Source organism: Thamnophis elegans, chromosome 3 (assembly GCF_009769535.1).
Source record: "Thamnophis elegans isolate rThaEle1 chromosome 3, rThaEle1.pri, whole genome shotgun sequence".
Classification (NCBI taxonomy): Eukaryota; Metazoa; Chordata; class Lepidosauria; order Squamata; family Colubridae; genus Thamnophis; species Thamnophis elegans.
In genome coordinates this window covers 133,263,329-133,290,843 of record NC_045543.1, presented here as the reverse complement: position 1 = coordinate 133,290,843, position 27,515 = coordinate 133,263,329, and the positions used below count along the sequence as shown (strand labels likewise).

Sequence of the window (27,515 nt, the reverse complement as noted above, 5' to 3'; positions counted from 1 at the left end):
GAAGCTTCTTCAGAACAACTCCAGTTGCCTTTTGAACCTTGATGATTGAGAGCCTCCATAGACATTGAATAATAAGATCAATGGATTCAAAGGAGACCAATCCATTAGATCAATGGATTCAAAGGAAAACTTGAAAAGACTTCTAGATCATGATTCTAAGGAGTAAGTAGAGATAAATCCAGGGAAGCATCAGACAGTGTTGATGCAACCAAGCTTCTTAGTTCATCTGCGTGGCGGTTGGGGAATTCTGGGAGTTGAAGCCTATGGATCTTGCCAAGGCTGAGAAACCTTGGCTTAGAGCAGGGGTGTCAAACTCAATTTCATTGAGGGGTGTATCAGGGTTGTGTTTGACCTCAGGGGGCTGGGGGAGACTTGGCCAGGATGGGCATGGCCAGGATGGGTGTGGCCAGCTCGATGTTACTCATCAAGGCTCGATTTTGGGCTGTGACAGCCTCCTGCAGCCCGCTGCCAACAAAAACAGAGCTTCCCACTAGCAGAGGGCTGCAGGAGGCCATTGCGGATGAAAATGAAAACTGGGTGGGCCATGAGATAGAGACAGAGAGACAGAGACAGAGAGAGAGAGACAGAGAGAGAGAGACAGAGAGAGACAGAGAGACAGACAGAGAGAGAGAGAGACAGAGACAGAGAGATTAGATTGGTTAAGGTATTGCTTAGAAACCAGGAGACTATGAGTTTATTTTCCACCTTAAGCATAAAAGTCATCTGGGTGACTTTGGGCAAGTTACTCTCTCTCTCTCTCTCTCAGCCCAACCTACCTCATAGGGTTGTTGTTGTGGGAAAAGTAGGAAAGAATAATAGATATATTTATTTATGAACTAATGAGTTCCTAATAATAAGTTACAAGTTATATATAATAAGTTATTTATGAACTAATGAAAGCAGAATAAACATCAAATAAATAAACAAACTAACTAACTAATTAATTAAAAGTAGTCCTCAATTTATGACCAGTCACTTAACGACCATTCAGAGTTATGACAGAGCCCACTCCCAAAAGCCAATTACAACTAGGTTCTGAAGTTTTAACATCCAATCCCCCACTTCCCACTTCTGTGGTTACATGACTGCATTTTGTGCGCTTGGCCAGTGGCCTGCATTTATGGCCATTTGTAGTGACCCGCACTCAAACGACTGCAATTTACAATGTATTTGTTGCAAACCAGCATTTACTTCTAGTTTCCAGCAAAGAACACTCTGTAGTGAACAATGGGTTACACAACAAAGCAGTGTAAAGGATCACCACAAAAAAGGTCAGAAAATCAGGTCCAGGTGACTCATTTTATGACTGTCATGGCTTACAACCGCAGTTGCTGGCTCAATTATGGTCATAACTCGAGGACTACCTGTAATCGATTTGGCAGTGCCAGAATTAAAGATGACAAGCAAGCAGACGACATTACCTGTGTGTTCTTGATGAAACATAAAAGGCCATCCAAGGGCTTAGTGAATTTGAATTCATCCCCCAGAATGCCTTTGCTCCATAAACACACAGAGCACAGATCAGTAATGAGAGTTCGCTAATGGATTGGCTTAAGTATAGGAGAGCATCCCATCACTGTTCCAGAAAACAATCAATCAAGCACTTAATTTTAAGCGTAAAAACTAAGCTGCCTAGAGACTGTTAATAGATAACCAAATAAATTAACAGTTGTGGGTGGGTTTTCGTTGGAGGCAAGGTCAAATTGCTTCCTAACACACACACACACACACACACACACACACACACACACACACACACACCACCCCTCTGCTTGCCATCTTTTTTCTAAAGCTCTTTTTTTGAATGCTTTTCCTTGGGGTGAAGCTGATTTTTGATAAGAAACTGGTTGAGGCTTCCTTTTTCAGTTTTTTTCTTCTTGACAGGTTTACAAAAGCCAGAAATTTGGGAAGATCTCCTTTGCTCATCTCTTATCACTTTTCCCCATGCTGGCTTCTGCTTCAAAGGGACGTCAGAAAGTTTGATAAGGTGGTTGGAACCAAGGGGAGAGAGACCCAGCAGCAGCTGTACAAAAGAAGATATTTTAACAGGAGCCACCAACTGAAATTTCTCTCTTCTCTACAGCAGCCACTGCTGCATTGAAGCACTCACATTTTAAGGGCAAAGTCTCAAACTCTCATTGCCTCATGAGGACTAGTTCCTTAGCTTAAGTGGGCTTCAGCAAAGTACTGTGGTAGAGAACTATTTGGAGGGTTATAACTTCACTCCTAGAAAGTGTATTTTCAGTAAGGTTTGGCAAGGCTACCTAGGCCTGATTAGAGTACTTTGGGTGGCTTCATAATATAAAGCTAAAGTCATTTCCGACTCTAGGGGGCGGTGTTCATCTCTGTTTCAAAGCCGAAGAGTCAGCACTGCCTGAAGACATCTCCGTGGTCATGTGACTAAATGCTGCAGGCGCACGGAACTCTGTTACCTTCCCACCAAAGGTGGTTCCTATTTTTCTACTTGCATTTTTACATGCTTTCGAACTGCTAAGTTGGCAGAAGCTGGAAAAAGTAACAGGAGCTCACTCCGTTACGCGGCGCTAGGGATTCGAACCGCTAAACTGTCGACCTTTCTTTTTTCTAAAAGCCTCAAAAATGGGCTGAAAAAGCCCCCAAAACAGGACAAAAAACCCTCCCAAAATGGTCCAGAAAAGCCTAAAAAATAGACCGAAAAAAGGCTGGAAAGGGGCCAAAAATAGCCCCCCAAAAAGGGCTGAAAATAAGATGCGCAGAGGCCAAAAACCTTTCTTTGTTTTCCTCTTCTAAATTTAGGTGCATCTTATAGTCAGGTGCGTCTTATAATCTGAAAAATATGGTATTTAGGTAACTGGGAAGAGAGCTGAGTCCCACATACTCTCTTCCTACAAGTCAGAGGATTTCAAAGAGGGAAATATTTGAAAAGGCAATTCACATAGTGGTCACTCTTGGCTCTTGTGTCTTTTTTTCAAATAACAAATGGAGCAAAGTTATTATATCGAGGTTGCTGAAAAGATGCCAGCCACAACCCCGTGGCAAGAGAAATGTGTGCACACTAATTACACGCTCCTTTCTAATCAAAAGGGCCACCAGCAATCTTCTCTCTACATCATTGCCTTGTCCGCTGGAAAATTGTTACCTGTTTGGGCTAATAGCAAAAACCCAAATATACCAAGCTAACAGGAATCACATAACTGGGGTTAATTATACCTAAAAATTATGCCTTAAAATATTGTATCACTCGGATGAACCACGATTGTTGATATATACAGTAATAAATCATAGTTCAGAGATACTAAAATATTCAAATTCGGATTCCTGTGTGCCTTTCATCAGGCCTTGAAAACCTGGTTTCCATCCACTCACCCGCCCATCCCCCAGGCAGACACTGGTTCAGGAGCATTTGTGAACCCATCTGGACTGGCTGTTTCAATTGCTGAATTGCTCCGAGGGTAATTTATTTCATGTTTTATTAGTAAAAGTGATTACTTTTTTCTAGCTTTTTCGTTGCTTTAATTACAGGCCACCCTGAGTTGTTCCTTGGCAGGTCAGCTAAATAAACTAATGCCAGCTAATTTTTTTCTTCCCTTTTGTTGCCCAGATAAAAAAAAACTCAAAATATTTTGATAGCCATTAGGATTTTTTTCTCCCTGAAACCTACAGTGGGTTGCCAGCTTGGAAGCAGCTCTGAAGAATAAACTCTCATTCTTATTTACTAAAAAAGAGAAAAAAACTTCTACAGGTTTTTAGAAGAGAAATCTGCCTTTGTAGAACTGTCTTCTCACGGTGGGGGGGGGGGAGGGAGATTTTTCACCTTCCCCAGGCTCCAGAGACTTTTCTCGAGCCTCCGGGGGGGAGGGAAACGGCCTCCCCGCGGGCTCCAGAGGTCAGAAACAGGCCCATTTCTGGACTTCCAGAACTTCCAGTAGGCCCGTTTTTCACCCTCCCAGAGCCTCTGCGCGGGCCCTGTACTTACCTGAAATGATGAATGGGCTGTGAGGAGACTCCTGGGAGGAGAGGGGCGGGCGGGGCCAGCCGGTCTTTGCAACAACCAGTTCGGCGAACCAGATGCAAAATTAGCCGACTAACCAACTGAATCCCACCCCTGGTTCCAAGCACAACTGATATTAGGAATGCATTTTGTTATGTTTTTAGAAAAACTAAGGAAGCTTATAATGTCCTCTTGGAACACTTTGGAGACTTTGTGGTACTTTGAAGAAAGGATGACGTTTTTATCTAGGTTCTGGAATCCGTTCTGGATGAAACAGTGGGAAGTCAAAACCATGCAAGTTGTCCCCAACTTACAATTGGTTGCTTAGTGAGCTTTTGAAATTACAACGACCTCCCCAGAGTTAGTTACAACCCATATTTGAAGTCCCAGTCAGTGCCCCCCCCATGGTCACATGACTGCCATGTGTGTGTGTGTGTGTGTGTGTGTGTGTGTGTGTGTGTGTGTGTGTGTGTTTTGTCACAACCGCTGGTATGACCAAATATGGGAGGGAGCATACTGGTTCCCTTTTCTGTCTATCGACTCACTCTGGAAGCCATCCAGGCAGAAAGCCATTTTTTTTAATGTTGCCTTGTTACATTTGTGTTGCATTTGTGCAACACATTTGTGCGCATTTGTGCATATATGCTGGAAAATGGTCTTTACTGTCAGTTTCTTTTACAATGCCCTTCTCCAAGAAATCGGAGGGGGGGATGCTTCATACAAACACCAAAAGCACATAAGTTTACAGTTTTCAGAAAAATAACTTTAATCTCATGACGCCCTAAAGACTAACAAATGTTATCACGTAAACTTTCATGAATTTACATTCTAATGAAGTGAAGAGGTACCCTTGGACACTTCCTGCGAGAATGGCAGAATTCGCATGATATAATTGACTAAGACATGAGAAGGATTAACTGCCCTTTGCAGGTATCTAAATCCAGAGGGCTGTGCGGTTAGTATGGAGAGCTTAAACCCCCAAACAGACCTGGTTTGGATTGGATTAAAGTGTATTGCCACCCCCGAGCCTTACCAAAGAACATCACCAACCAATCAAAGATAGAGCAGTTTCCCAGTTCAGCCTATTCAGTCCTCCAAGCAAAAGAGTTTGTGTTGTAGAGCAGCTAGATAATTTCAGACTTCTATGACTAAAATCACTACCAAAGACTTGCCAGCCAACAATTTTCCATACCCAACACTATTTAAAGCCCTGCCAGCTTTCCTGCTACAAGGCAGATGAGATATTAGGCACTTTTGGAGGATGTAGGAAGGGACCCTGCTTTTGAAGGGGAGAAAAAAGGCCATTTTTGACATACAGTGGAGCTTAAAGTTTGCAAACCCTTTTTGGTGTATGATTACCATGGGATCATTTTACGCAATGAATAAATAAACAAGTGTTGAATTTATATTTACCAACAAAGAAATAAAGGGAGATTGTATAGATCTATTTCAAGCCACTTAGCTCTCATCAGCTAGTCATGCCCTGATGGGATTTGAACCCAGGCTACTTGTATATTAGGTAGATGTATTAACCTCTAAGCGACAGGCTCTCCTCACTTTGTCGGCTATACCAGGGGAGAGATTAAGTGTTTATTCTGGTGAGACTGGCCTATCAGCGCAACCTGGGCTACCCAATTATGGGACGGAGCATATTGCTTCTGCTTTCGCCTTTCAGCACCAATCCAGGAGCCTTCGCAAGCAGTCGCTTTCACAACAAACTATTTGTATGTGTTGAATACTAGTCTCCGTTTATTTCTTTGTCAATTCAACACAAAAATAGTTTGTCGCGAAACAGACTGCTTGCAAAGGCTCTTGGATTTAGATTTAGGACCTGTGTGAAGAACAGATTCCATTTTAGAACATATTTATTCAGAAATATTGAGAAGCCAAACGGGTTCACAAACTTTTCAATGCCACTTTAAGTAGTGTGATCGTGTGTTGCTCATACCGTTGACAGTTAACCATAGTTTGTTAGTCTTTAAGCTAATGCAATGCTTCTCGAACCTAAGATGGATGTATGCTGGCTGGGGAATTCCGGGAGTTGGAAGTCCACCCTCTAAGTGTTATTCAGTTTGAGAAACACTGAGCTATTTCAAGAACTCCTGCTATTTTCATGAAAAAAGACTAATATCGCAAGGACTTAGGAAACACAACTTCGCAAACACAATTGGGACACTGCTTCAGTTCTGCATGGTGGAAATAGGAAAGGGTGACTGCATACAAAATGTAATATCATATTAAAAAAATATACACCTACTATTTTTTTTTAAAAAAAAAAACAAATTATTTATCTATACCAGGGGTGGGTTTCGACCGGTTAGCACCGGTCCCTGCGATCCGGTTGGTCGCCGAACCCGGAAGTAAGTAACTTCCGGGAACGGCGAAGCCCCCCCCCGTGCCCGCGCGCGCCCGCACACCCGCGCCCGCTCCTTACCCGGTTTTTATGAATTCTGCGCTTTCCACGCATGCGCAGAACGCATACAGCGCCTGCGCGATCCTCCAGGAGCAGCTGGAGCATCGCGCAGATGCTAGTACGCATGCACGCGCCGCGTGCGTGCGCGAGGTCGCCGCCGGCCTCGTTCCAACCAATCCGGTTGGAACGGGGCGAGAAACCCACCCCTGATCTATACCCTATATGTCAGCTGAAATTATTGGAAAACTAAAGTAGTTTCATCATCAGACTGTTATTAGTCACAAAGCTCTAATGCCGGATTTATGTTTGCCTAAAATAAAAACCACCCACCAAAATGGCAGAATTTTACCAGGAAGGTTTAACTGAGATATTTTTATGACATTATATATGTTTTACGAAAGACTTTCTGCAAAGACACTCAACCTGCATCCTTGGCTCAAAACCTTGGACGCAGTTCTTTTAAAACCAAGCTTCGCCATTTTTGAGGAAGGGTTGATTCCTGCAAAGTGAACAGATTTTCCTCAGCATCGCTCTGGCAGAGCAAGGCTGGAGAATCTGTCCAAGCAACCAAAATTCTGCTCTCCTTCACAGGCGATCAAACACGAAGAACCTCGTGCACTCTGTTTAATTTGATAAAATGTGGATTTCCAGCAACTCAAGAGGACGAAGCCCTTAACATGTGGTGTCCCTTCCAATGCCAAATTCCTCAAGAGAAAACCAAAGCGGTGGGAAAAGATTTCAGCGGCATCACTTCCACCCCTGTGGGAATCCCACTTGGAGAGCAAAACACAGACCTGAGAGGGGCAAAAGAAGGCAGAATAAATGGGCATGTTTCACAGAATCTGTATTGTCTACTCCTGCCAACGATCCGACAGCCGGTGTACATTTTCACAGTGTCTGACTAGTGAAAAAGGATTTGGTCTTTCGGCACGTGGGATTCACACAAAGTGGGCAACTCAGTGTTAACTGCTTGGAGCATAGTTCGTTCGACTTGAGGTGTGAGCAGACCAAATCTGCCAGAGCCTGAAAAATACGAAAAAATACATTTAAGTTTAATTTTAAAATTTAAAAATACATTTACTGTTCACAATTGAATTGAATTGAATTTATTGCACTAATATATGCCGCCCTTTTCCCCGGAGGGGACTCAGGGCGGCTCACAATCCAAGTCAGGGAAGGGGATACAGATAAGGGATAAAAAGACAAACAAAACAATACACAATTTAAAAGCACACAACAACCATACCATTCGAGAGGGGGGGGGCAAAAGCTCTTTAGCCCCAGGCCTGTCAGAACAGCCAGGTTTTAAGGACTTTGCGGAAGGCCTGGAGGGTGGTGAGGGTTCGAATCTCCACGGGGAGCTTGTTCCAGAGGGTCGGAGCAGCCACAGAGAAGGCTCTCCTCCGGGTAGTCGCCAGCCGGCATTGGCCGGCGGATGGAATTCGGAGGAGGCCTAATCTGTGGGATCTAATCGGTCTATTGGAGGTAATTGGCAGCAGGCGGTCTCTCAAGTACCCAGGTCCAATACCATGAAGGGCTTTATAAGTGACGACTAGCGCCTTGAAGCGTATCCGAAGACCAATAGGCAGCCAGTGCAGCTCGCGGAGGATAGGTGTTACGTGGGTGAACCGAGGTGCACCCACGATCACTCGCGCGGCTGCATTCTGGACAAGCTGAAGTCCCCGAATGCTCTTCAAGGGCTGCCCCATGTAGAGCATGTTGCAGTAGTCCAGTCTAGAAGTCACAAGGGCACGAGTGACTGTTGTGAGGGCCTCCCGGTTCAGGTAGGGACGCAATTGGTGCACCAGGCGAATCTGGGCAAATGCCCCCCTGGTCACAGCTGACAAGTGGTGTTCGAAAGTCAGCTGTGGGTCCAGGAGGACTCCCAAATTACGGACCCTGTCTGAGGGGCGTACTGTTTGACCCCCCAAGTCGACCTCTGTTCTTTAGGTTCCCTTCATCTGGCAACTCTGCGCATGTGCACACTGGGAACAGGCTCCAGCTGTTTGTCTGCCTCATTGATGTCTGACTCTGAAGGCAGCTGATAACTGGCATACGGCCCTGGCCCCATCTCTGTCTCTGACACAGAGCCTTCCTCAGACTCCAGGACTGGCCCATGCTCCTCCCCAACTCCCTCGCTGTCCGGCTGCGCTGCCCACTGGCGAGCCACAATAATACATACATACAAGTAGTTCTTGATTTACGACCGCAGTTGAGCCCAAATCTTTTGGTGCTAAGTGAGACGAGTTTTGCTCACTTACAATCTTTCTTGCCACAGTTGTTAAGTGAATCATTGCAAGTTAAGTTAGTGACAGTTTTTTTAAGCGAATCTGGCTTTCCCACTGACTTAATTTTAAAATAAAATAAAAAAATCTGCAAGAATTTGCCAATTCGGATGTTTTCTGTTGTTTTTCAAGACAATAGTACAATCATTTATTTATACCCTTGTTTTCAAAATTGCTACGTTTAAGAACTCGATGAAGTAGCAAATCATGAGCCAGAACAAGCTGTAAGTGAACATCCTCCAGATGTTCTGGGATTAGGAATTCTAATTACATTTCCACTATATCTGGAGAGCCCCAAATTGGATTTGATTCTGACTGAGCATATGCAAGATAGGATTTCATAAAGACAAAAAATGCAACCAGTCCCAAAGTAGGAAATGTAAATGTGAGTGAACAGTAGCCTTAATAAGTGGAAGAAAAAAATGGAGCAACTCTGGAAAGGCCCCATATCTGCAGCCACCAGAGCCCGCTAATCAGAGAACTGATAGAAGACTTCCTACTACCACGAAAACCCTTTAATAGGCATATCACACTTTAGAACAGGTGTTTCCAACCGGGGGTGCTCGCATCCCCTGGGGGTGTGAGATGGTATTCCAAGGGGTGAGACGTTTCAAAATTATGGTGTACTAGCTGGATAGCCGTGCTGGATAACATTGTTTTGCAATGAAACTATGTGATCAGGCTATGAAGGAGAAATTTGATTCACAATCTTTTGGCTCAGTGGTGGTCAGTGACTGAAGCGCATAATTGCTCCCACCACCTTGAGTCCCAAAGCAGTTCCGCAGGTGGAAGGCGTAGACATTTTGGTGAGGTACCGACATTTAGTAGCATAAGGAGCCCCAGACTGCTGCTGAGTGAAGGAGTGGAATGTCTGCCAGTTTGAACTGAGTTAATGGAATGTGAGGCAACTGGCAGTTGGAACAGAGTTCTTTTTAGATGGGGAGGGGGAGTAGAACTCCTTAGCATCAGAGTGTGTTAATTACTGTATAAGAAATACTAATGATCTGATGGTCATTTCAAAAAATCCTTTCTTAGCGAGCACCTAGAAATCAAGAGGAAATTATGTGCCAAATTTCAAGTTTGTAGGCTTTACGGTTCTGGAGATTTCGTGATGAGTGAGTGGTATTTGGTTTATAGATGATAGATAGGTAGGTAAGTAGATAGGTAGGTAGGTAGGTAGGTAGGTAGGTAGGTAGGTAGGTAGGTAGATAGATAGATAGATAGATAGATAGATAGATAGATAGATAGATAGATAGATAGATAGATAGATAGATAGATAGATATGCGCAAGAATATATCAGAAGCGTTCTAGGGGTGTGGGGTATAGAAAAGATTGGGAATCCCTGCCTTAGAAGAAGCATTGCAAGGCTGCCAGAATTCCTCCATCGCAAAGGCCTGCTTCCATGGATAAAGTGACCCCACCCATTTGGTGATCATCAGCCCTCCCAAAATGTTACATGTGTCCAGCAAAATTCCTGTCAGAGAAACAGGAGTCTACCCATGGTCTCTTCTCTGGAGAAACCCACATTTCTCCCTCTCTGAGGCAGGTGGGCAGTTCAGAAATGTGAAAAATAAATACAATTAAAATTTTCTCAGGGAAATAGGGAAGCGGTACCTTGGCAAACAATGGATTTCCATTCAAGGATTCTGCTCTTCTGATATTTTCAACCCCACACTGAAGAATAAGAGAAGGAAAACGGTTGAGACACAGTATCCTATTGTCTTTGGCTAAAGCAATAGGAATGGAATTGGAGCTAAACTCAGTTCATTTTCACAGGCACAAAAAGAGCAGTTTCCCCATATTTTGTTGTCACTTATTTATTTATTCTATTTCTATAGCTGCCCAGAGCTGTGGTGGGATTCAAATGTTTTACTACCAGTTCTGTGGGCGTGGCTTTGTAGGCGTGGCAGGGGAAGGATACTGCAAAATCCCCATTCCCTCCCAACTCTCAAAATTTCCGCTAGAGGTTCTCTAGAGCTTGTCAGAACTAGCTGAATACCACCTCTGGCCCAGAGTCATTTGCTATGGGTGGCTATAGATATTGAAAACAAATAATAAAATAATAAACAAAATAAAATAAATAATAAAATATAATAAAATAATATAATAAAATAATCAACTAAAATAATAAAATATAATAAAATAATATAATAAAATATAATAAAATAAAATAATAAAATATAATAAAATAATAAAATATAATAATATAATATAATAAAATATAATAAAATTAATAACAAAATAAATAATATAATAATAAAATATAATATAATAATAAAATAAAATATAATAAAATAAAATAATAAAATATAGTAAAATAATAAAATCAAATAATAAAATAAAATAATAAAATAAAATAATAAAATCAAATAAAATAATAAAATAAAATAATAAAATAAAATAATAAAATAAAATAATAAAATAAAATAATAAAATAAAATAATAAAATAAAATAATAAAATAAAATAAAATAAAATAAAATAATAAAATAAAATAATAAAATAAAATAAAATAATAAAATAAAATAATAAAATAAAATTATAAAATAAAATCTCTCTTCACAGTCCTACCCCCGTCCCTCTTCCCAGTCCAACAGTCCAACTCTAGGCCAGAGACTAACATCAACTGCTTATCCCAATGTTTCTCAACCTTAGCAACTTTACCATACATGAACTTCAATTCCCAGAATTCCCCAATTAATATACCGGCTGGGGAATTCTGGGAATTGAAGTCCACATATCTTAAAGTTGTCAAGGTAGAGAATGACCGTTGTCTTACCTGAACGGTCCTTCTATGGGTGCTGCGAAGGGAATCCAATCATGGGTTAACTTAGCCCTCTAGCCTTGAGACTGAGTATGCAAATTTCAAAGTCACGCCTCCTCTGACTGGACTTCCGTTTCCATTCAGTTCTCGTACGAAGTCCACCGAAGGAACAATATGTCAATTGTCAATCAAGCCGCAGGCCATCCGGCACTACCTAGTCGAGTCCAGTCAGAATAAGAAAGTCACAGAGTCACGATCAAAATGGAGCCCTGACCAGCCGAAACTGCGGGCGGGTTTGGATTCCCTTCGCAGCACCCATAGAAGGACCGTTCAGGTAAGACAACGGTCATTCTCCTGTGTGCTGCTCCGGGAATCCAATCATGGGATATGCCAAAGCAATTAAGTCCCAGGGCGGGAGCTAGGCTGGTCAGGCTCCTCCGCAGACGGAAGGACCCTTTGCAACACTCTCCGCCCAAAGGACGCCTCAGCCGAGGCAAAGACATCAATCTTGTAGTGGCGAATAAAAGGTGAGGGCGACGCCCAGGTGGCCGCCCTGCAAATCTCTTCTACGGACGCTTGCGTCGCCCAGGCCGCTGTGGTGGCCGCACTCCTGGTGGAATGAGGAGTGATCCGCCTTGGAACCGGTCTGGAGTGGGTGTCATACGCCAACGCAATGCAAGCTTTCAACCATCGGCCGATGGTGTGGGAGGACACCTTCTGTCCCATTGAAGACGGCTGGAAGGAGACGAACAGAGCCTCTGATCATCGGAACGACGCAGTACGTTTCACATAGCGACGAAGAGCCCTGCGAACATCCAGATGGTGCCACTGGCGTTCCTGCGGATGAGACGGGTGAGGACAAAAGTCCGGCAGGACAAGTTCCTGAGTTCTGTGAAACAACGAGTTTATCTTTGGAAGAAAGGTCGGATCCAAACGAAGCACCACCTTGTTCGGGTGGAAGATGCAAAGATCCGCACGAACAGAAAGGGCTGCTAGCTCTGACACCCTCCTGGCCGATGTTATGGCCACCAGAAAAGCCGTCTTGAGCGTCAATAATCGGAGGCTGATGGAATGGAGAGGTTCAAAGGGGGCAGCTGTTAGGGCCCTGAGAACCAAGGCCAAATCCCACGTGGGATAACGGTGTACCGTCGGCGGTCGTAAGTTGGAAGCACCCTTAAGGAAGGTCCGAACCCGCGAGTGCTGAGATAAGGAGCGGCCTTGGCCACCCCCGACCACCGTCGACAAGGCTGTGACCTGACGGCGAAGCGTGTTTGGCGCCAACCCTTTGTTGAGGCCGGACTGCAAGAAATCCAGAACTTGGGGCACCGAGGCCCTGATGGGATCGACCCCGGTGCGCCGGCACCACCGACAGAAGGCCTGCCAGGTAGCCTCGTAAATACGGGTAGTTGACGGGTGACGGGCCGCTTGAATGGTAGAAATTACTTCATCCGAATAGTGAAGGGCCGCTAGCATCGCCCGCTCACGTGCCACACGGCTAACTGCAACAGCTGAGGGCTCGGGTGCAGGAGAGCCCCTTGGTTGAGCTGAATCCAGTCGTCCGGAATCCTCCAAGGACGCGAAACGGACAGATGGACGAGGTCTGTGTACCAGGGACGTCTGGGCCACATCGGAGCGACCAGCAGTACTTCCGCCTGTTCCGTCAAGATCTTCTGAATGACCGACGGAAGGATCGGGAGAGGAGGAAAGGCATAAAGAAGGCCGGCTGGCCACCGACTGCATAGAGCGTCTACTCCCTCCGCCCCCCGGAGTCTGGTATCGGGAGTAAAACCGGGGAAGCTGCGCGTTGTGCGGGTGAGCAAACAGATCCACCTCGGGTAGGCCGAAGCGGCGAGAGAGTTCCTGGAAGAGAATGGGGTGGAGCTGCCACTCCCCCTGATCCACAGTCGCTCTGCTCAGCCAGTCCGCCTGAGTGTTGGCTTCGCCCGAGATGTGCTCCGCCCGAATCGATGAGAGTCTGGGCTCCGCCCAATGGAACAACCTTTCCGCTTCCAGCATCAGAGCTCTGGACTGTGTTCCCCCTTGGCGGTTGATGTGGGCCTTGGAGGCCACATTGTCGGTCAAATTAACACATGGCAATGAGATACAATGTCCCGAAACTCCAGGAGAGCTAGACGGATGGCCCGCAACTCCAGCCAGTTTATGCTGTTCGTCAGCTCCTGATCTGACCAGCGACCTTGGGCCACTCTGTCCAGGGCATGGGCCCCCCATCCAAATAAACTGGCGTCCGTTGTAACTTGAACGCGGTCCGGCTCCTTGAATGGACATCCCCGGAGGAGCCTGGACGACATCCACCAATGCAGGGACCACCTCGCCTTGCCCGGAAGCTGCACCTTGATGTGGGAATGACTGGTATGCGCTCTCTGGAAGGGCAGCAGAAACCACTGGAGAGGGCGCGCATGGAACCTGGCCCAGGGCACCACGCCGATGCAGGAGATCATCTTTCCTAGCAGTTTGGACAGCGACAGCAGTGGTACTCGCCGTTGAGATAGCACATGATGCGCCAGATGGTATATGCTCTGCCTCCTTTCCGGGGACAGGAAAACCTCGCACGACATCGAGTTGATGGTGGTTCCCAGATGAAGGAGGGACGTGGTTGGACGCAGATGGCTCTTGGGCAGGATGAGGACAAACCCATGGTTTCGCAATGAGGCCATCGTGACCTGTAGGTCTCGGAGAGCCTGATCTCGAGAAGGCGACAACACCAACACGTCGTCTAAATAACAATTGATGCGTATTGGAATTGAGCGAAGGGAAGCTGCCAATACTGCCAGAAGTTTGGTGAACGTGCGCGGGGCCGAGGAGAGGCCGAATGGCAAGGCCCGGTATTGATAATGGCGGCCGTTGAAGTGAAACCGCAGGAACTTCCGATGTGCCGGATGAATGGGCACATGGAGGTACGCTTCTTTGATGTCTATGGAAGTCATCATGTCGCCTTGGCGGATGGAAGCCAATATGCTCTTTAGAGACTGCATTTTGAATTTTTGGTATTTGATATGCTGATTGAGCTGTTTCAAATCTAGGATTGCCCTCCATCCCCCGGAGTTCTTTGGTACCAGGAACAAGATGGAATAAAACCCTAGGCCTTCCTGCCCCTTGGGTACCTGTTCTATGGCCCTGATGGTGAGAAGATGGAATATCTCGGCGTCCATAAGGCGCCGTTTCGACGGGCACCTGGGCACAGGGCACCTGATGAACCTCCTCGGGGGGATGGATAGAAATTCTAGAGTGAGACCCAAGCTTACCACTTGAAGGGCCCAGGCGTCTGATGTGAGCTCCGCCCATTGGTGGGCGAAGGCCAAGAGACGTCCTCCTATGGCCCCTACCTCCTGCGAGTCAGCGGTATCTACGAAAGGAACGGTTGCCCGCTCCTCGGGAGGACCGTCTACTCTGCGCCTGACCCTGCTGGCGCCCCCTGTCTCTGGCCCCAGCTCGGTCCTGGCCACGGTCCTGTGCCTGGGAGAACCCCCTGGTGTAGTTGGGGACATAGGGGGCGGAAGTAAACCCCGAGTCCCCAGACCGAAAGGGCTGCCGCCTACTATAAGGCTGTGGCCTCCTAAGTACACGGGCGCTGGTGGAGGGAAGCACCTTGCGTTTGTCCCGAGTCTCAATGAGAATGGGATCCAGCACTGCACCAAAGAAGGCCCCGCCCTTGAAGGGCGTGGATGCTAGGCGCCACTTAGATTTGACATCAGCTTGCCAGTGGCGGAGCCAGAGCAAGCGGCGAGAGGCCACATTGGAAACCACGGCTCGGGATGCAAATTTTGCCGCGCTAAGGGTGGCATCTGCAGAATACTCTAAGGCCGCTATCAGCTTGGTGACATCCTGATGGAGGCGCAGTTCCTCCGGATCCAGCCTTTCCTGTAGTTGTCTCAGCCAAACTAAGGAAGTCCTATTAAAGAAGGAAGCTGCAGTAGCGGAACGTAAGGCCCACGCCGCTGCCTGATGAGTTTTACGAATGACCGATTCGGCCTTGCGGTCCTCGGCCTTCAAACCTTCTGAAATTTCAGAAGGAATTAACGCCGGTGAAGCAAGAGCAGCAATGGGAGCATCCACCGTGGGAAACTGGAGGAGTGCCTCCAACTCTGGGGAAGATGTGTAAAGTTTCCTATCTCCGGACCCTGGAGGCTTAACTGCAGTCGGCTCATCCCACTGCTTCTGGATTAAATCAAGAAAAAGCTTGGGAGATGGGATAAAATCGTGTAAGGCCACCTGCTCAGCAAAGAGCCGCTCGGTGGCATCCAGGCCCACAGCAGCACTTTCTCCAGAAACCGCCTCCCCCATGTGGGCGGTAGTCTTGGCCTTATACAGCAGAGACTTGAAAAGAGTGTGCCTGAAGAGCCCAGGGGCAGTAGGCTGATCCATAGGTAGGCCCTCATCACCAGAAAAATCCCTATCCGGGATTTCACCTTCCTCCACTAAAGGAGATTGTGCACTAAACACAGAGGGGAAAGGGGAAGGAGGATCCGTTTGCAGGATGGAAGAATCCCCTTGCAGTGCCTGAGGAGCTAGGCCCGAGTAGGCCATAGTAGGCCTGGAGGCCTGGGATCTACGCATTAATTCCGCATCCACCCCTCTGGAAATAGCCTCTGAGATCATGCTGTAAAAATCAGCAGGAAGGCCCAAATCCTGGCCCTCCAGAGGCCTGAGGCCTGCAGCTGTGGGGGTGAATGTGGCAGAAGGCCCAGCGCGTGGAGGCGAACGAAGAGAAGCCCCACTAGCCTCAGAAATAATTGGGGGAGATTGAGGCCCGAAAACCCCTACCTCAGGAAGAGGGGCCTGGGGAAGCTGAATATCAGGGGACCAACCCTGCTCAACGACTCGCACCGGAGAAACAGGCTGCTGAATCAGAACCGGAGGGGAACAAATGGGAGCCCCAGATGCCTTGGGGGGAGCCTTGGCCTTATCTTTGCGCTTGTGCGACTTATCCCGAACAGTAGATGAGGCTCGAGGCCTGCTACTGGAAGCCCTGGTCGTGGCCTTGCTAGGCCCAGGGTTATCCCCCCCCTCGCCAGGGGAACGGGGCTCAGAAACTGGCCCGACAGTACCTTGCACTACCGATTGATCAGCCATAGTATGAATTTGAAAGAGCTCAATCAGCGAAACAAAGGAATGCAATTGCAAAGCACTCGCCAAGAACGTCACGTGGAAGCAGAGACAAAGAGAGAAGCGACCTCCTTCCTGAGTCAGCAACCTCGAGTGAGGGAAAAGGGAGGGGCGAAAGCAGTGCGCAGACTCAAGCACGCGAATAAATTCTGCCTTCTCATCCCCAGACATTATCACGCATGCGTGAAGTTGCTTCCAAATAAGGCAGCCGGCATCAAAGGCGCGAAATTTAAAAGAAACGGCAGGGAGAAATCCCAAACAGCCGATCCATGCAATCCTCCGGCAGCCGCTCCAGCGAGGGCAGAAGGGAGGGAGGCAGGGGGGAGGAGAGGAACAGCCCCGATAAGCCACAGCTTCGGATCTGACCGTGCCCGTAGGCGGGTGCTATCCGGTGTGGGAAGGCGGCGCTGGAGAGACTCAGCTTCCCTGCGCGCCGAACTTAAAGGGAGGACAGGCGGAGAAGCCGTTTGGGAACGGCAAGATCGCCCAACGCTCCAGCTGCAGTAATCCGATATCCCTGCAAAGGGAGTAGTGAGAGAGGAATCGGCTGGCAGAAAACTGCCGCTTTACCTCCAACCAGCAAGAAATCCACAATGAAAACCAAGGAAATCCAGTATTAATCCTGAGAAATTATCAATTAGTCAAGAGAGAATTGAAATAGGTCTGTAGGCTTGGACTGAGTAAGAGAAACTGAATGGAAACGGAAGTCCAGTCAGAGGAGGCGTGACTTTGAAATTTGCATACTCAGTCTCAAGGCTAGAGGGCTAAGTTAACCCATGATTGGATTCCCGGAGCAGCACACAGGAGAAACACTGCTTTATCCTATCCAACTCACCACACTCCAACAAAAAACAATATTTCTTTTAACACATGAATACATCAAATATTTTTGTCAATATGATTAAATACTTCAGGTTTTTACAAGGATTAAGGAAACCTGGAATCAAGCTCATACTTAGTCATGGAAGCTTATTCAGGGACTTGAGTTCAGTGGTGCTTTTAGCCCTGAATTGCTATTCTGGGGGGGGTGGGGAGGACTAAAGACGATATACTATGTATATGACTTTGGACTCTTAAGGCAAGATGGAATAGAAATTTAAGTAACAGCAGTAGTATGTAATGCAATGCTACTAATGATAATACCCAATCAATAGCATGGGAGTAGGATCTACGATGCCTGCAGACGCTGCCTTTGGCACCAGCCAGGTTCTGTGCTCCATCCATTTTTTATAATTTTTAAAATAATGATAGTGATCTAAAATTCTTAGACAACGTACACGGTGATGGGCTATAGATCACCTGTCTACTTGGACAAGAAGCACCCTGGGAATGAAAGTCCACGCATCTTAAAATTGTCAAGGTAAAGAAACACAGCTAAGTGGGCCAGAAAGGAAGATGTAGGAGCGTGTCACTTTTTTTGCCTTTCAGGAAGTAGTTACTTTACTTTTTACTTTACTTTTATTAAACATTTATAGGCCGCCCTTTTCCCTGAGGGGACTCAGGGCGGCTTACAATAATAGGGGAGGGAAGTGCAGGACAAAACACAAAAAGAAAATGTGAGTAAAAATAATTAGCGGTAAAACACAACATTCACTCAACATTCGGGAGGGGCGAGAGTAAAGTCTTATCCCCAGGCCTGACGGGATAGCCAGATCTTGAGGGCTGTGCGGAAGGCCTGGACGGTGGTGAGGGTGCGGATCTCCACGGGGAGATTGTTCCATAGCGTCGGAGCTGCAACTGAGAAGGCTCTCCTCCGCGTAGTCGCCAGTCGGCACTGACTGGCGGATGGAATTCGGAGGAGGCCGAATTCTGTTTTCTGACTGTCTGTTCCCATTCTGGCAGGCATCTGTGTCTGCACATGCAACATCTCCTCAACATCCCCATCTGCCCCCATGGATTATCCTATTTTTCCAACAGTAGATGGACATTGGCAAGTCTGGCTTGGAATCCTGGGAGTTGTAGCTCCAACACCTTTAGAAATCACAATGTTCTGACCGAGGCTTCCCAAGAGCAGGAAGCAAACGTCTGGCCCTGACAAAAACTCCTTTTATTAATTTACTGTGAATTCTGCTCATTCACATCCAGCAAAGTCTTTCAAGGGAGGATTTACAGACACAGATCTTATCTGACTTGGAGAGCTGCCAGGCCGATATCTGCAAACCTTGGCAAGGAGTCTCAGAGAGTCACAAGCCCATTAAGCGAACTAATTGTCTCCTGCAAACTCCACTCCCCTTTCGCTCCTCTTTTATTTCCTCTGGGAGGGGCCAATCATCGTCCACCTGTGGCCTTACTCCTAAGTCGACCCCTGTTCTTTAGCTGTTCCCTTCGTCTGCAACTCTCCGCATGCGCACACAGGGAACAGGCTCCAGCTGTTCGTCTGCCTCACTGATGTCTGACTCTGAAGGCAGCTGATAACTGGCATATGGCTCTGGCCCCATCTCTGCCTCCGACACAAAGCCCTCATCAGAGCCTTCCCCAGACTCCAGGACTGGCCCATGTTCCTCCCCAACCTCCTCACTCTCCGAATCTGCTGCCAGCTCTGCTGGCGGGCCAGAACAAACGGAGTCAAACATGCAACTTTTATGTTACAACTCACAGCTCCTTTGTGTAATAACTGTTGAAGGGTGAGGGAAAACCCAACTTGTAATAATCCTAAACCTTTTGGGAACACTTGTCTCCCGTTAAGGAGCTACAGGTAAACAGTGGTGAGAAAAATAATGGTGTTACCTCATTGGCTAAGACCTGCGCGTATTCAATGTCAAGCTCATAGAGTGTTTCAATGTGATCACTGGTGAATGCAATTGGAACTAACAAAATGTTCTTCTTTCCCCTTTGGCAAAGTCCCTTAATAGTGTCATCTGTCTGAGGACCCAACCAAGCCATCGGGCCGACCTAAAACAACAAAAGAGAGAAGGTTTTTTTTTAGAAAGGACAATTTACAATTTTTGTGGTGGTGGTGGTGGTGGTGATTCAGAGTTGTGTCCGACCTCACGGACCACAACAGGCTATGCCCCATCTTGGTGTCCTTTCATTCTTCTATATTTTTTAATTTCCTAGTCTAGCCTACAAGCCTAGTATTTCCTCGGTAACTTCTTATACAAGTACTTACCGTATTTTTCAGACTATAAGATGCACTGGAGTATAAGACGCATCATGATTTTGAAGAGGTAATTTTTTTTAAAAAAAATTGCACTCTGCAGGCCTCCCAAACCCTCCGCACGCCTCTTTTTTTATAAAAAAAAAAGGGGGGGGGAGATGCAGTGTTTTGGAAGGCTCTTAGAGTGCTCCTGGGGGCTGGAGGGGGGGAACTAGCAAGTGTTTTTCACGAAAACGGGCCAGTTTTTTTGCCAAAAAAAGGGTATGCATAGCTTTTAGGAGGCTCATGGTGGCCGAGGAAAGGCAAAAATGAGCAAAACCCGGCCCATTTTTCGCTCGTTTTTGTCCTCCCCAGCCCCCAGGAGCACTTTGCAGGCCTCCGAAACCCTCTGCACATCCATTTTTTGCCAAGGGGGCAGGATTTTGGGAGGCCAAAAGTGCTATATTCAGTGTATAAGACGCATCCAGATTTTCACCCTCTTTTTTGAGGGGAAAAAGGTGTGTCTTATACTCCCAAAAAATACAGTACTTAATCAGTCATCACCATGCTTAACTTCTTCTGTGCCCAACAGCTGAAACAAATGCTCTCATATTTGACTGATATATAATACCAAAACATACTTTATAACAATTGGCAGGTGAAGCCAAATTGAGCCAGACTCAGACTGAATAAGTCCCAAACAAATTCAATGATGGAGAAGCATTTTATCAGAATTCCCTGGGATGACATACCTTGGACTGCCACACAAGCCTATATGGATTGCAATGACCAAGTTTCTCCATCACTTTTTGAACGGTAGCTCCCACTTCCTGTGGATATGGGTCACCGCGATTCACTACCTATAGCACGGAAACAAGAACGATGACAAGCAATTTTTCTGAAAGGAGAAAAGCACTTATTTGATTAAAGCAAAGACTTTAAATTATTTTCTAGTCGTGAGCCCCCAAAGTCCCTTAACCTTTATGATTTTCACATGTGTAAAAGGTTAATTTTCATATCTTTTCTTTAAAAAAACATTTTTTAAAAAAAATGTTTTATTATATAAAATACAAAGAAAAATAAAATAGGAAATTAAGGGAAGGAAGAGGAGTGGGGAAAGGGGTGTGTGAGATACAAGGGGAAAAAGGAAAGGAAAGGAAAGGAAGAGAAAGGAAAGGAAAGGAGAAAGGAAAGGAAAGGAGAAAGGAAAGGAAAGGAGAAAGGAAAGGAAAGGAAAGGAGAAAGGAAAGGAAAGAAGAAAGGAAAGGAGAAAGAAAAGGAAGGGAAAGGAAAGGAGAAAGGATAGGAAGGGAAAGGAAGGGAAAGGAAAGGAGAAAGGAAAGGAAAGGAGAAAGGAAAGGAAGGGAAGGGAAAGGAAAGGAAAGAAGAAAGGAAAGGAAGGGAAAGGAAAGGAGAAAGGAAAGGAAGGGAAAGGAAAGGAGAAAGGAAAGGAGAAAGGAAAGGAAGGGAAGGGAAAGGAGAAAGGAAAGGAAAGGAAGAGAAAGGAAAGGAAGGGAAAGGAGAAAGGAAAGGAAAGGAGAAAGGAAGAGAAGGGAAGGGAAGGGAAGGGAGAAAGAAAGGAAACAAGAAAGGAAAGGAGAAAGGAAAGGAAGGGAAGGAAAAGGAGAAAGGAAAAAGGAAAGGAAAGGAAAGAAGAAAGGAAAGGAAAGGAAAGGAAGGGAAAGGAAAAAGGAAAGGAAAAAGGCATTGACTTCTGACTCTTCTTAGCACAGTACAAGATAAAACCATTTCCACCTGAACTTTTTGCTTTTATACATTAACATATAACTAGCTATTTCTATTATGACAAATCTTTCTGATCAACAAAACCAAAGTTTCATTCTTTTTCTCACAAGCACAGCATCCAGAAGTGATATCCAAATGAGAATATATTTTCCTCTTTGAAAAAAATAATCAATTTCACAATTCCCGCTTTATCTTCCTTGCTGTGGAAATAACATGTATTTCTAGTTGAACCTAAAAATCTTTCTGAACTGTCATCATTTTTATTAACAAGATTCATTGCATTCTTTCAATTTCTTTGACCATAATGAAGAAAAAACCCCTCTTTTTTCACTCTTTTTTAAGTGCTAATTTTTTTAAAGTCAGAACTTTCTAATTAACTTTCTCAGTTCATTCTTAACTTTTCATTTTTAATATGCAGGATTGCCTTAACTGGAGTATGCTATTCTCCAGCAGCAGCATTGTTTTCAAACCTATTTTGGATTTACTACTTGTTTCTGTTATTGCCAAAGACCGCTAGATGGCGCCAGGTTTCCACAAATCGCAAAACCTGAGGCGCCAGGAGACCATTTCAAGTTTTAATGCCATATTTCTTTCAATAAACGGAACATTATCAGTTCTGCTTTAGTTTTGTTACGCTGTGAAAACCGTTCGCCAATTACTTCCAGGAAAAAAAAAAGAATTGACATCTGGAGTTCATGTTTCCTCTTTTAAGTTACCAAAATTTACTTTAACAAAGAATGGGGATTCAAGCCTGAAGCCTATTTTTTTATAAAAAGGATATGAACAGCCTAACCACATGCCTGCAAATGTGTATCACTTGTGCTAAATTTTAAGCACAGGAAGTTTCCTGCTTTAATTGTTTGCAGGTTGTTTCCCAAAAAAGAATTATTATTATTATCTGGAAATTCATTACATTATCCTCAGTCCTGGCATTCATCCTAAGAAACATGCATGTTATATTTTAATGTATAACTTTAAGACACAGGCTGTTCTCCTTCTCTGCTGATTCCTGCTCTGTTCTTTCCTGGGTTTCCCAAGAACTGTCTATTTGAAGAAGAGTGTCACATCTGAACCAGGTTACCTCTGTGTAACACTGGGTGAAAAAAATGCACTCAATCCCTTGTCAATCCCTGACTTTTTGGCTCAAGTGACCTATAGAGAAGGCACCTGCTATAAAAGCTGCCTTTTTTCATCATTGGTGACTTGGGTAAAACTATGCTTGGCAATATTTACTATAAATAGTGGGCTGAGTCTGCTACCATAATGAAATTCATTCATTCATTCATTCATTCATTCATTCCCCATCTTGTTTCAAATGTCTATGGAGATTCTCACTCATTCAACTCATGGTTTGTCTCAAATGTGCTTTTTCCAAAAGGCAACTGGGCTTTCCTTTTGGAATGTTTTTTTTTTCCTTGAAAAAATATTTTCCTTCAAAATGTTTTCAAGAAAAACAACTAAGAAATGCCAATTGCTTTTTGGAAAAAGAACTTTTGGGACGAACTCATTTCAAAGCGATTAAGGGCGGGTGAACAGCATAAAAACATTAAAATAATAATAAAAAATATTTCTAACCCATAATGAAGCATATGATGGGAGGTGGGGGGAAAGAACTGCAGAGTTCAGGTTTTAAATTATAATCAGGAAAACAAGAGGTAGTAAAGCTTTCAAGGAGACATGGGAGACTATCAACACGATTTTTGGTCAGATCCTTCTATTTATTCCTATTTCTGCAGGTAGGTTTCTGGCCTGCCGTCAAGAACAGGGAACCTAGAGGCATGTTTCATATGCTTTTAGGTAATGTTCACCAGGCTGTAAACTTTTGTTTTATTGTTGAAATCTTGCAAGTTTTCCATCGTTTTGACATGAGATCATGAGAAATCTCTACACACGACAATGCAAAAACATAGAACTAAGGTTGCTGAGGGTGGGACAGGGTAGCTTAGTGGCTGGGTTGCTGAGCTTGACGATCAGAAAGGTTGGCAGTTCGGCGGTTCGAATCCCTAGCACCGCATAATGCAGTGAGCCCGTTACTTGTCCCAGCTTCTGCCAACCTAGCAGTTCGAAAGCACGTAAAAATGCAACTAGAAAAATAGGGACCACCTTGGTGGGAAGGTAACAGCGTTCTGTGTACCTTCGCCATTTAGTCATGCCAGCCACATGACTATGGAGATGTCGTTAGACAGCACTGGCTCTTCAGCTTAGAAACGGAGATGAGCACCGCCCCCTAGAGTCAGGAACAACTATCACATATGTGTGAAGGGAACCTTTATCTTTACCTAAGGTTGCTGAAATCATAAAAGATCCCAGAATCTCATGAGGTTCTAACAATGCTGTGTGTGTGTGTCTGTGTGTGTTTGTGTCTGTGTGTACACATACACTTCTATTTCACCCCGTTTCAGTGCTCCATCTTTACACAAAAATAAGAGAACAGTATAGCTGCTATATTCTGTTATCCTGAACAGGGAAATTGATGAATGGATCAAGTACAAGGTGGATTTCTATTAGACCGACAGAAAATACTTTCAGCTTTAAAGCAAAGATTTAACAGGGTCAAAAAACGGACTGCTGTTACTCACTGACATTGGTAGAGAATGAGCAGAGAAAAGGATCACCACCTCTTTTCTCTTATCCGGTGGAAATAAATCTAGTTCTTTCTTTATGTGGTCTGCAAAACACTGAAAAGCAAAAATAACAAAATTAAGAATTTAAAGGCATTAAATACAGTGAGTCTTCGACTTATGACAGTCACTTAGCAAATGTTTGAAATTACAATAAGTACAGTAATAAGTATGTTCCAAACAGGCATGAAATGTGCTACTGATTCGGAACAGGGAGCATGCGTGCTCATTTCGCTCACATGTGGCGCTTCTGCGCATGCGCAAGGGTCTGTGATGATGTCTGAGTGGATGGGCGGAGCCTCCCGCCACTGCCACTACCGGTTCGCCTGAACCGGGGCAAATCGGCAGAATACCACCCCTGGTTCCAAAGTCCCAACATGTTACTGCATTTCAGGTGCTTAGCAACTGGCCCACATTTATGGCCACTTGCAATGTCCTGTGGCAATGTCACTTAACAATCACATGGTTCACACTCCTGACTGCCATAAAAACTCTCTAAAAATCAAGTCTGGTCCTGTTGGTGCCTTGACCGCAATGACATACGGCTCAAATTCCAGCCCCAATTGTAGTCGTTGTCAGGCCTGGAAGCCATCCTTTGAGTTGGGCCTTCAGACCTGCCACATTTATTGCAGTGGGAAAATGGAAGGGGGGGGTTATATGGAGTGGAGTAGATATAGTCAAAATAACATTCCTTTCTCAGAGAGTCAAGGACATCTTTCCCTGCACCTTGCGTGACATGACTGGGAGGCATCTCCAGTTGGGACAATGCCTGATTGGGCCATGTGATGGAAACGTGGGTGCTGGGCAGGGACTTAAACTTTCATTTGGGTGGGGGAAACCTGGAAACTTTCAGATTTGGGTTTTCCCAGATGTGTCAATATAACATCTCTAATAAAATGGAACTTTGAGGAACCTCAAACCTCGGAGTCTTCTTTTGTTGAGGGTGTTACTTGGAACCCTGACAGAAGGAAGGAAGGAAGGAAGGAAGGAAGGAAGGAAGGAAGGAAGGAAGGAAGGAAGGAAGGAAGGAAGGAAGGAAGGAAGGAAGGCAGATTGTAATGAGAGTGAGGGAAGACCTGCATTAGCATTTGGCCACCAAGGTGCCCCCAACATGAGTGATGTTAAACTGGCCACGTTCCCCCTGATTGAGACAAAGCACAACTCTGAAATCGAGTTTGACACCCCTGCTGTATATAGTCCCTCAAGTGCTTCCTGGAGTAAAAGTAGGTCTGCCTGTTTTATGACTGCAGCATCCAATACAAAAATCTAACCTTAAGAAGGATGACTTAAGAGTTTCTGGTTGATCTGGCATTTATTCAATTTATACGCCACCCATCTCACTAGCCAAAGTGACAAAAATATCCTCTCTCTATCACAACAATTGTTCCCACAAACCTTGGCAATAAGAAGGTTATTCCTTTGTACTCAGGGAGCTAATAAACTCACTAAATATTGGGTGATCTTTGGATAAGCCTTTTGCAACAAAGTCTTGCCCACTTTCTGCATTTTCTATCTCATATTTCCATTGCAACAGAACTGTCAAGGCAGCTACTGATAGGGCGAGGAGGACATAAACCTCACAGCAAAGTATATTTTTTTCTATCTCCACATTAAAAAAAAACAAAAGGTAATTCATCCTATGAAGAGTTCAGGCGAAAATAAAAACACCAATGTTTCTGCTTTGGGATCTTTATTTGTTTGGGTGGGGAAAACCTGGAAACTTTCAGATTCGGATTTTCCCCAGATGTGCCTATATGACATCTCTAATAAAATGGAACTTTGAGGAACTTCAAGCCTCGGAGTCTTCTTTCATTGGGGGTGTTACTTGGGACCCTGATAATCGTAAGTCTAGCACTAACCGTAAGGGCTCAGATAAAATGAAGGGCATCTAGACAAGCCTACCAGCATAGAAACCTCTTCTGAGGATCTGTGGGAGGAGAGGAAATTGAGGAAGGCATGACAACACTCTTTAAGACAGTGTTTCTCAACCTTGGCAACTTGAAGATGTCCGGACTTCAACTCCCAGAATTCCCCAGCCAGCAAATGAATTCTGGGAGTTGAAGTCTGGACATCTTCAAGTTGCCAAGGTTGAGAAACACTGCTTTAAGAAATCTGAAAGTCTCTTTCTCTATACCTGAATGAGGAGAGGATGCGTTGGCCACCTGTCAATCGTGCTCCACTTCATCTTTGGTTTTTCTCCTTTTTGGTGATAGTAGCGATATATTGCATTTAAACTGCTTCCTGAAGAAAGATGAAAGGAAAAGGAAGTGGAGAGATGAAGGGAGAGAGGGAAGAGGAGTCGAGAGGAGCAGGGCAGAGGAGTGGATAAGAGGAGAGAAAAGGCGAGGGAAGAGAAGGAAGAAGAGGGAAAGAGAGAGCGGAAAGGAGAGAAGGAAATGGATGAGGGGAATAGGAGAGAGGGAAGTGGAGAAGAGGAGAGAGAAGGGGACAGGAGGAGAAGAAAAGGGAGGAAGGAGAAGAAAGGAGAGAAGGGAGAGAGAAAATACATAGAATGTTATGGTACAATTATGAAAATAATGTCTCTATGTGGTATAACATGTGGTATAACATTATGTATTTAAAAGAGATTGTAAATGTCTGATTAAGAGAATATTGGTGTATAAAACTATGAATACTCAAAAAGGACTAGATACAGGCAGAGTACTGCCACTCCAAACTGTAAATGTGATGTATTATAAAGAAAAATATACAATAAAAATATTTATTTAAAAAACCTGCTTCCTGAAGGATGCAAAGTAATAAACTTGGATAAAAGCCTAACCCAAGAGCAGATCATCTCTTGCCCTTCTTATAAGTATTTTTCTTCAAATCTCTTACCCTAAGTCCTCTTCAAATTATGCTGGAGCCATTACTAAACCCGAACCCCAGACAACAACCCGCTAAAATGATGTTTTGAGGTGGGACAGAGATAAGAACTAAAGTGTAAGCCCTAAAATGGGCTACACACTCTAAAGAAAAAGAGTGAAACTAATTCCAAGGTATAAGAAAATCCAAAATGCTGATTTGTCTCATGAGCACTATTTGCAATGTTTCTTAAACTTGGCAACTTTAAGACAGGTGGACTTCAACTCCCAGAATTCCCCAGCCAGTTGAAGTCCACCTGTCTTAAAGTTGCCCAGTTTGAGAACACTGCCCTAATCTATCATCCCTAAAGTAGACAAGCAAGCTGAATCCATTTCTGCCCTGTGCCTGGCGACATAATGATGTCTTCTTTGACCTAGGTGTCTTAAGTTGCCCATCTCTGGCTTTTGACCCAGCCCTTTTTTTGGAACTTAACGAATTACCTTATCCTGCAAGCGAACTCACCTGTGGTGGAGCAACTGTACTGTGGATACTGCGTGAAAGCAATGGCTCGTTCAATGCCATCTCTTTCCATCTCTTCGATCGCTTCTTCCGTCAGTGGATGGACATAGCGAAAGCCGATATAATACTTGTGTGGAGCTGGAAACAAAGGAGAATGAGTGGCTCTCTACCAATCAAAGTTTTTTTTCTTGG

The 27,515-nt window shown here is 44.9% G+C and overlaps 1 protein-coding gene across 1 annotated transcript in view; it reads right to left on the bottom strand.

Annotated features, from left to right (window-relative positions):
* Window positions 1-6,783: 6,783 nt before the first annotated feature.
* Window positions 6,784-27,515, bottom strand: part of FECH (ferrochelatase) — a 37,620-nt gene continuing 16,888 nt past the window's right edge. Inside the window, exons 5-11 of the mRNA XM_032214187.1 lie at window positions 27,327-27,461; window positions 26,134-26,240; window positions 23,958-24,056; window positions 20,385-20,492; window positions 19,284-19,448; window positions 10,284-10,343; window positions 6,784-7,406 (exon numbers count right to left, since the gene is read on the bottom strand). Of these exons, the coding sequence (XP_032070078.1) occupies window positions 7,272-7,406; window positions 10,284-10,343; window positions 19,284-19,448; window positions 20,385-20,492; window positions 23,958-24,056; window positions 26,134-26,240; window positions 27,327-27,461 (809 nt within the window). The 3' untranslated portion in view covers window positions 6,784-7,271. The remainder of the gene's footprint in view (window positions 7,407-10,283; window positions 10,344-19,283; window positions 19,449-20,384; window positions 20,493-23,957; window positions 24,057-26,133; window positions 26,241-27,326; window positions 27,462-27,515) is intronic.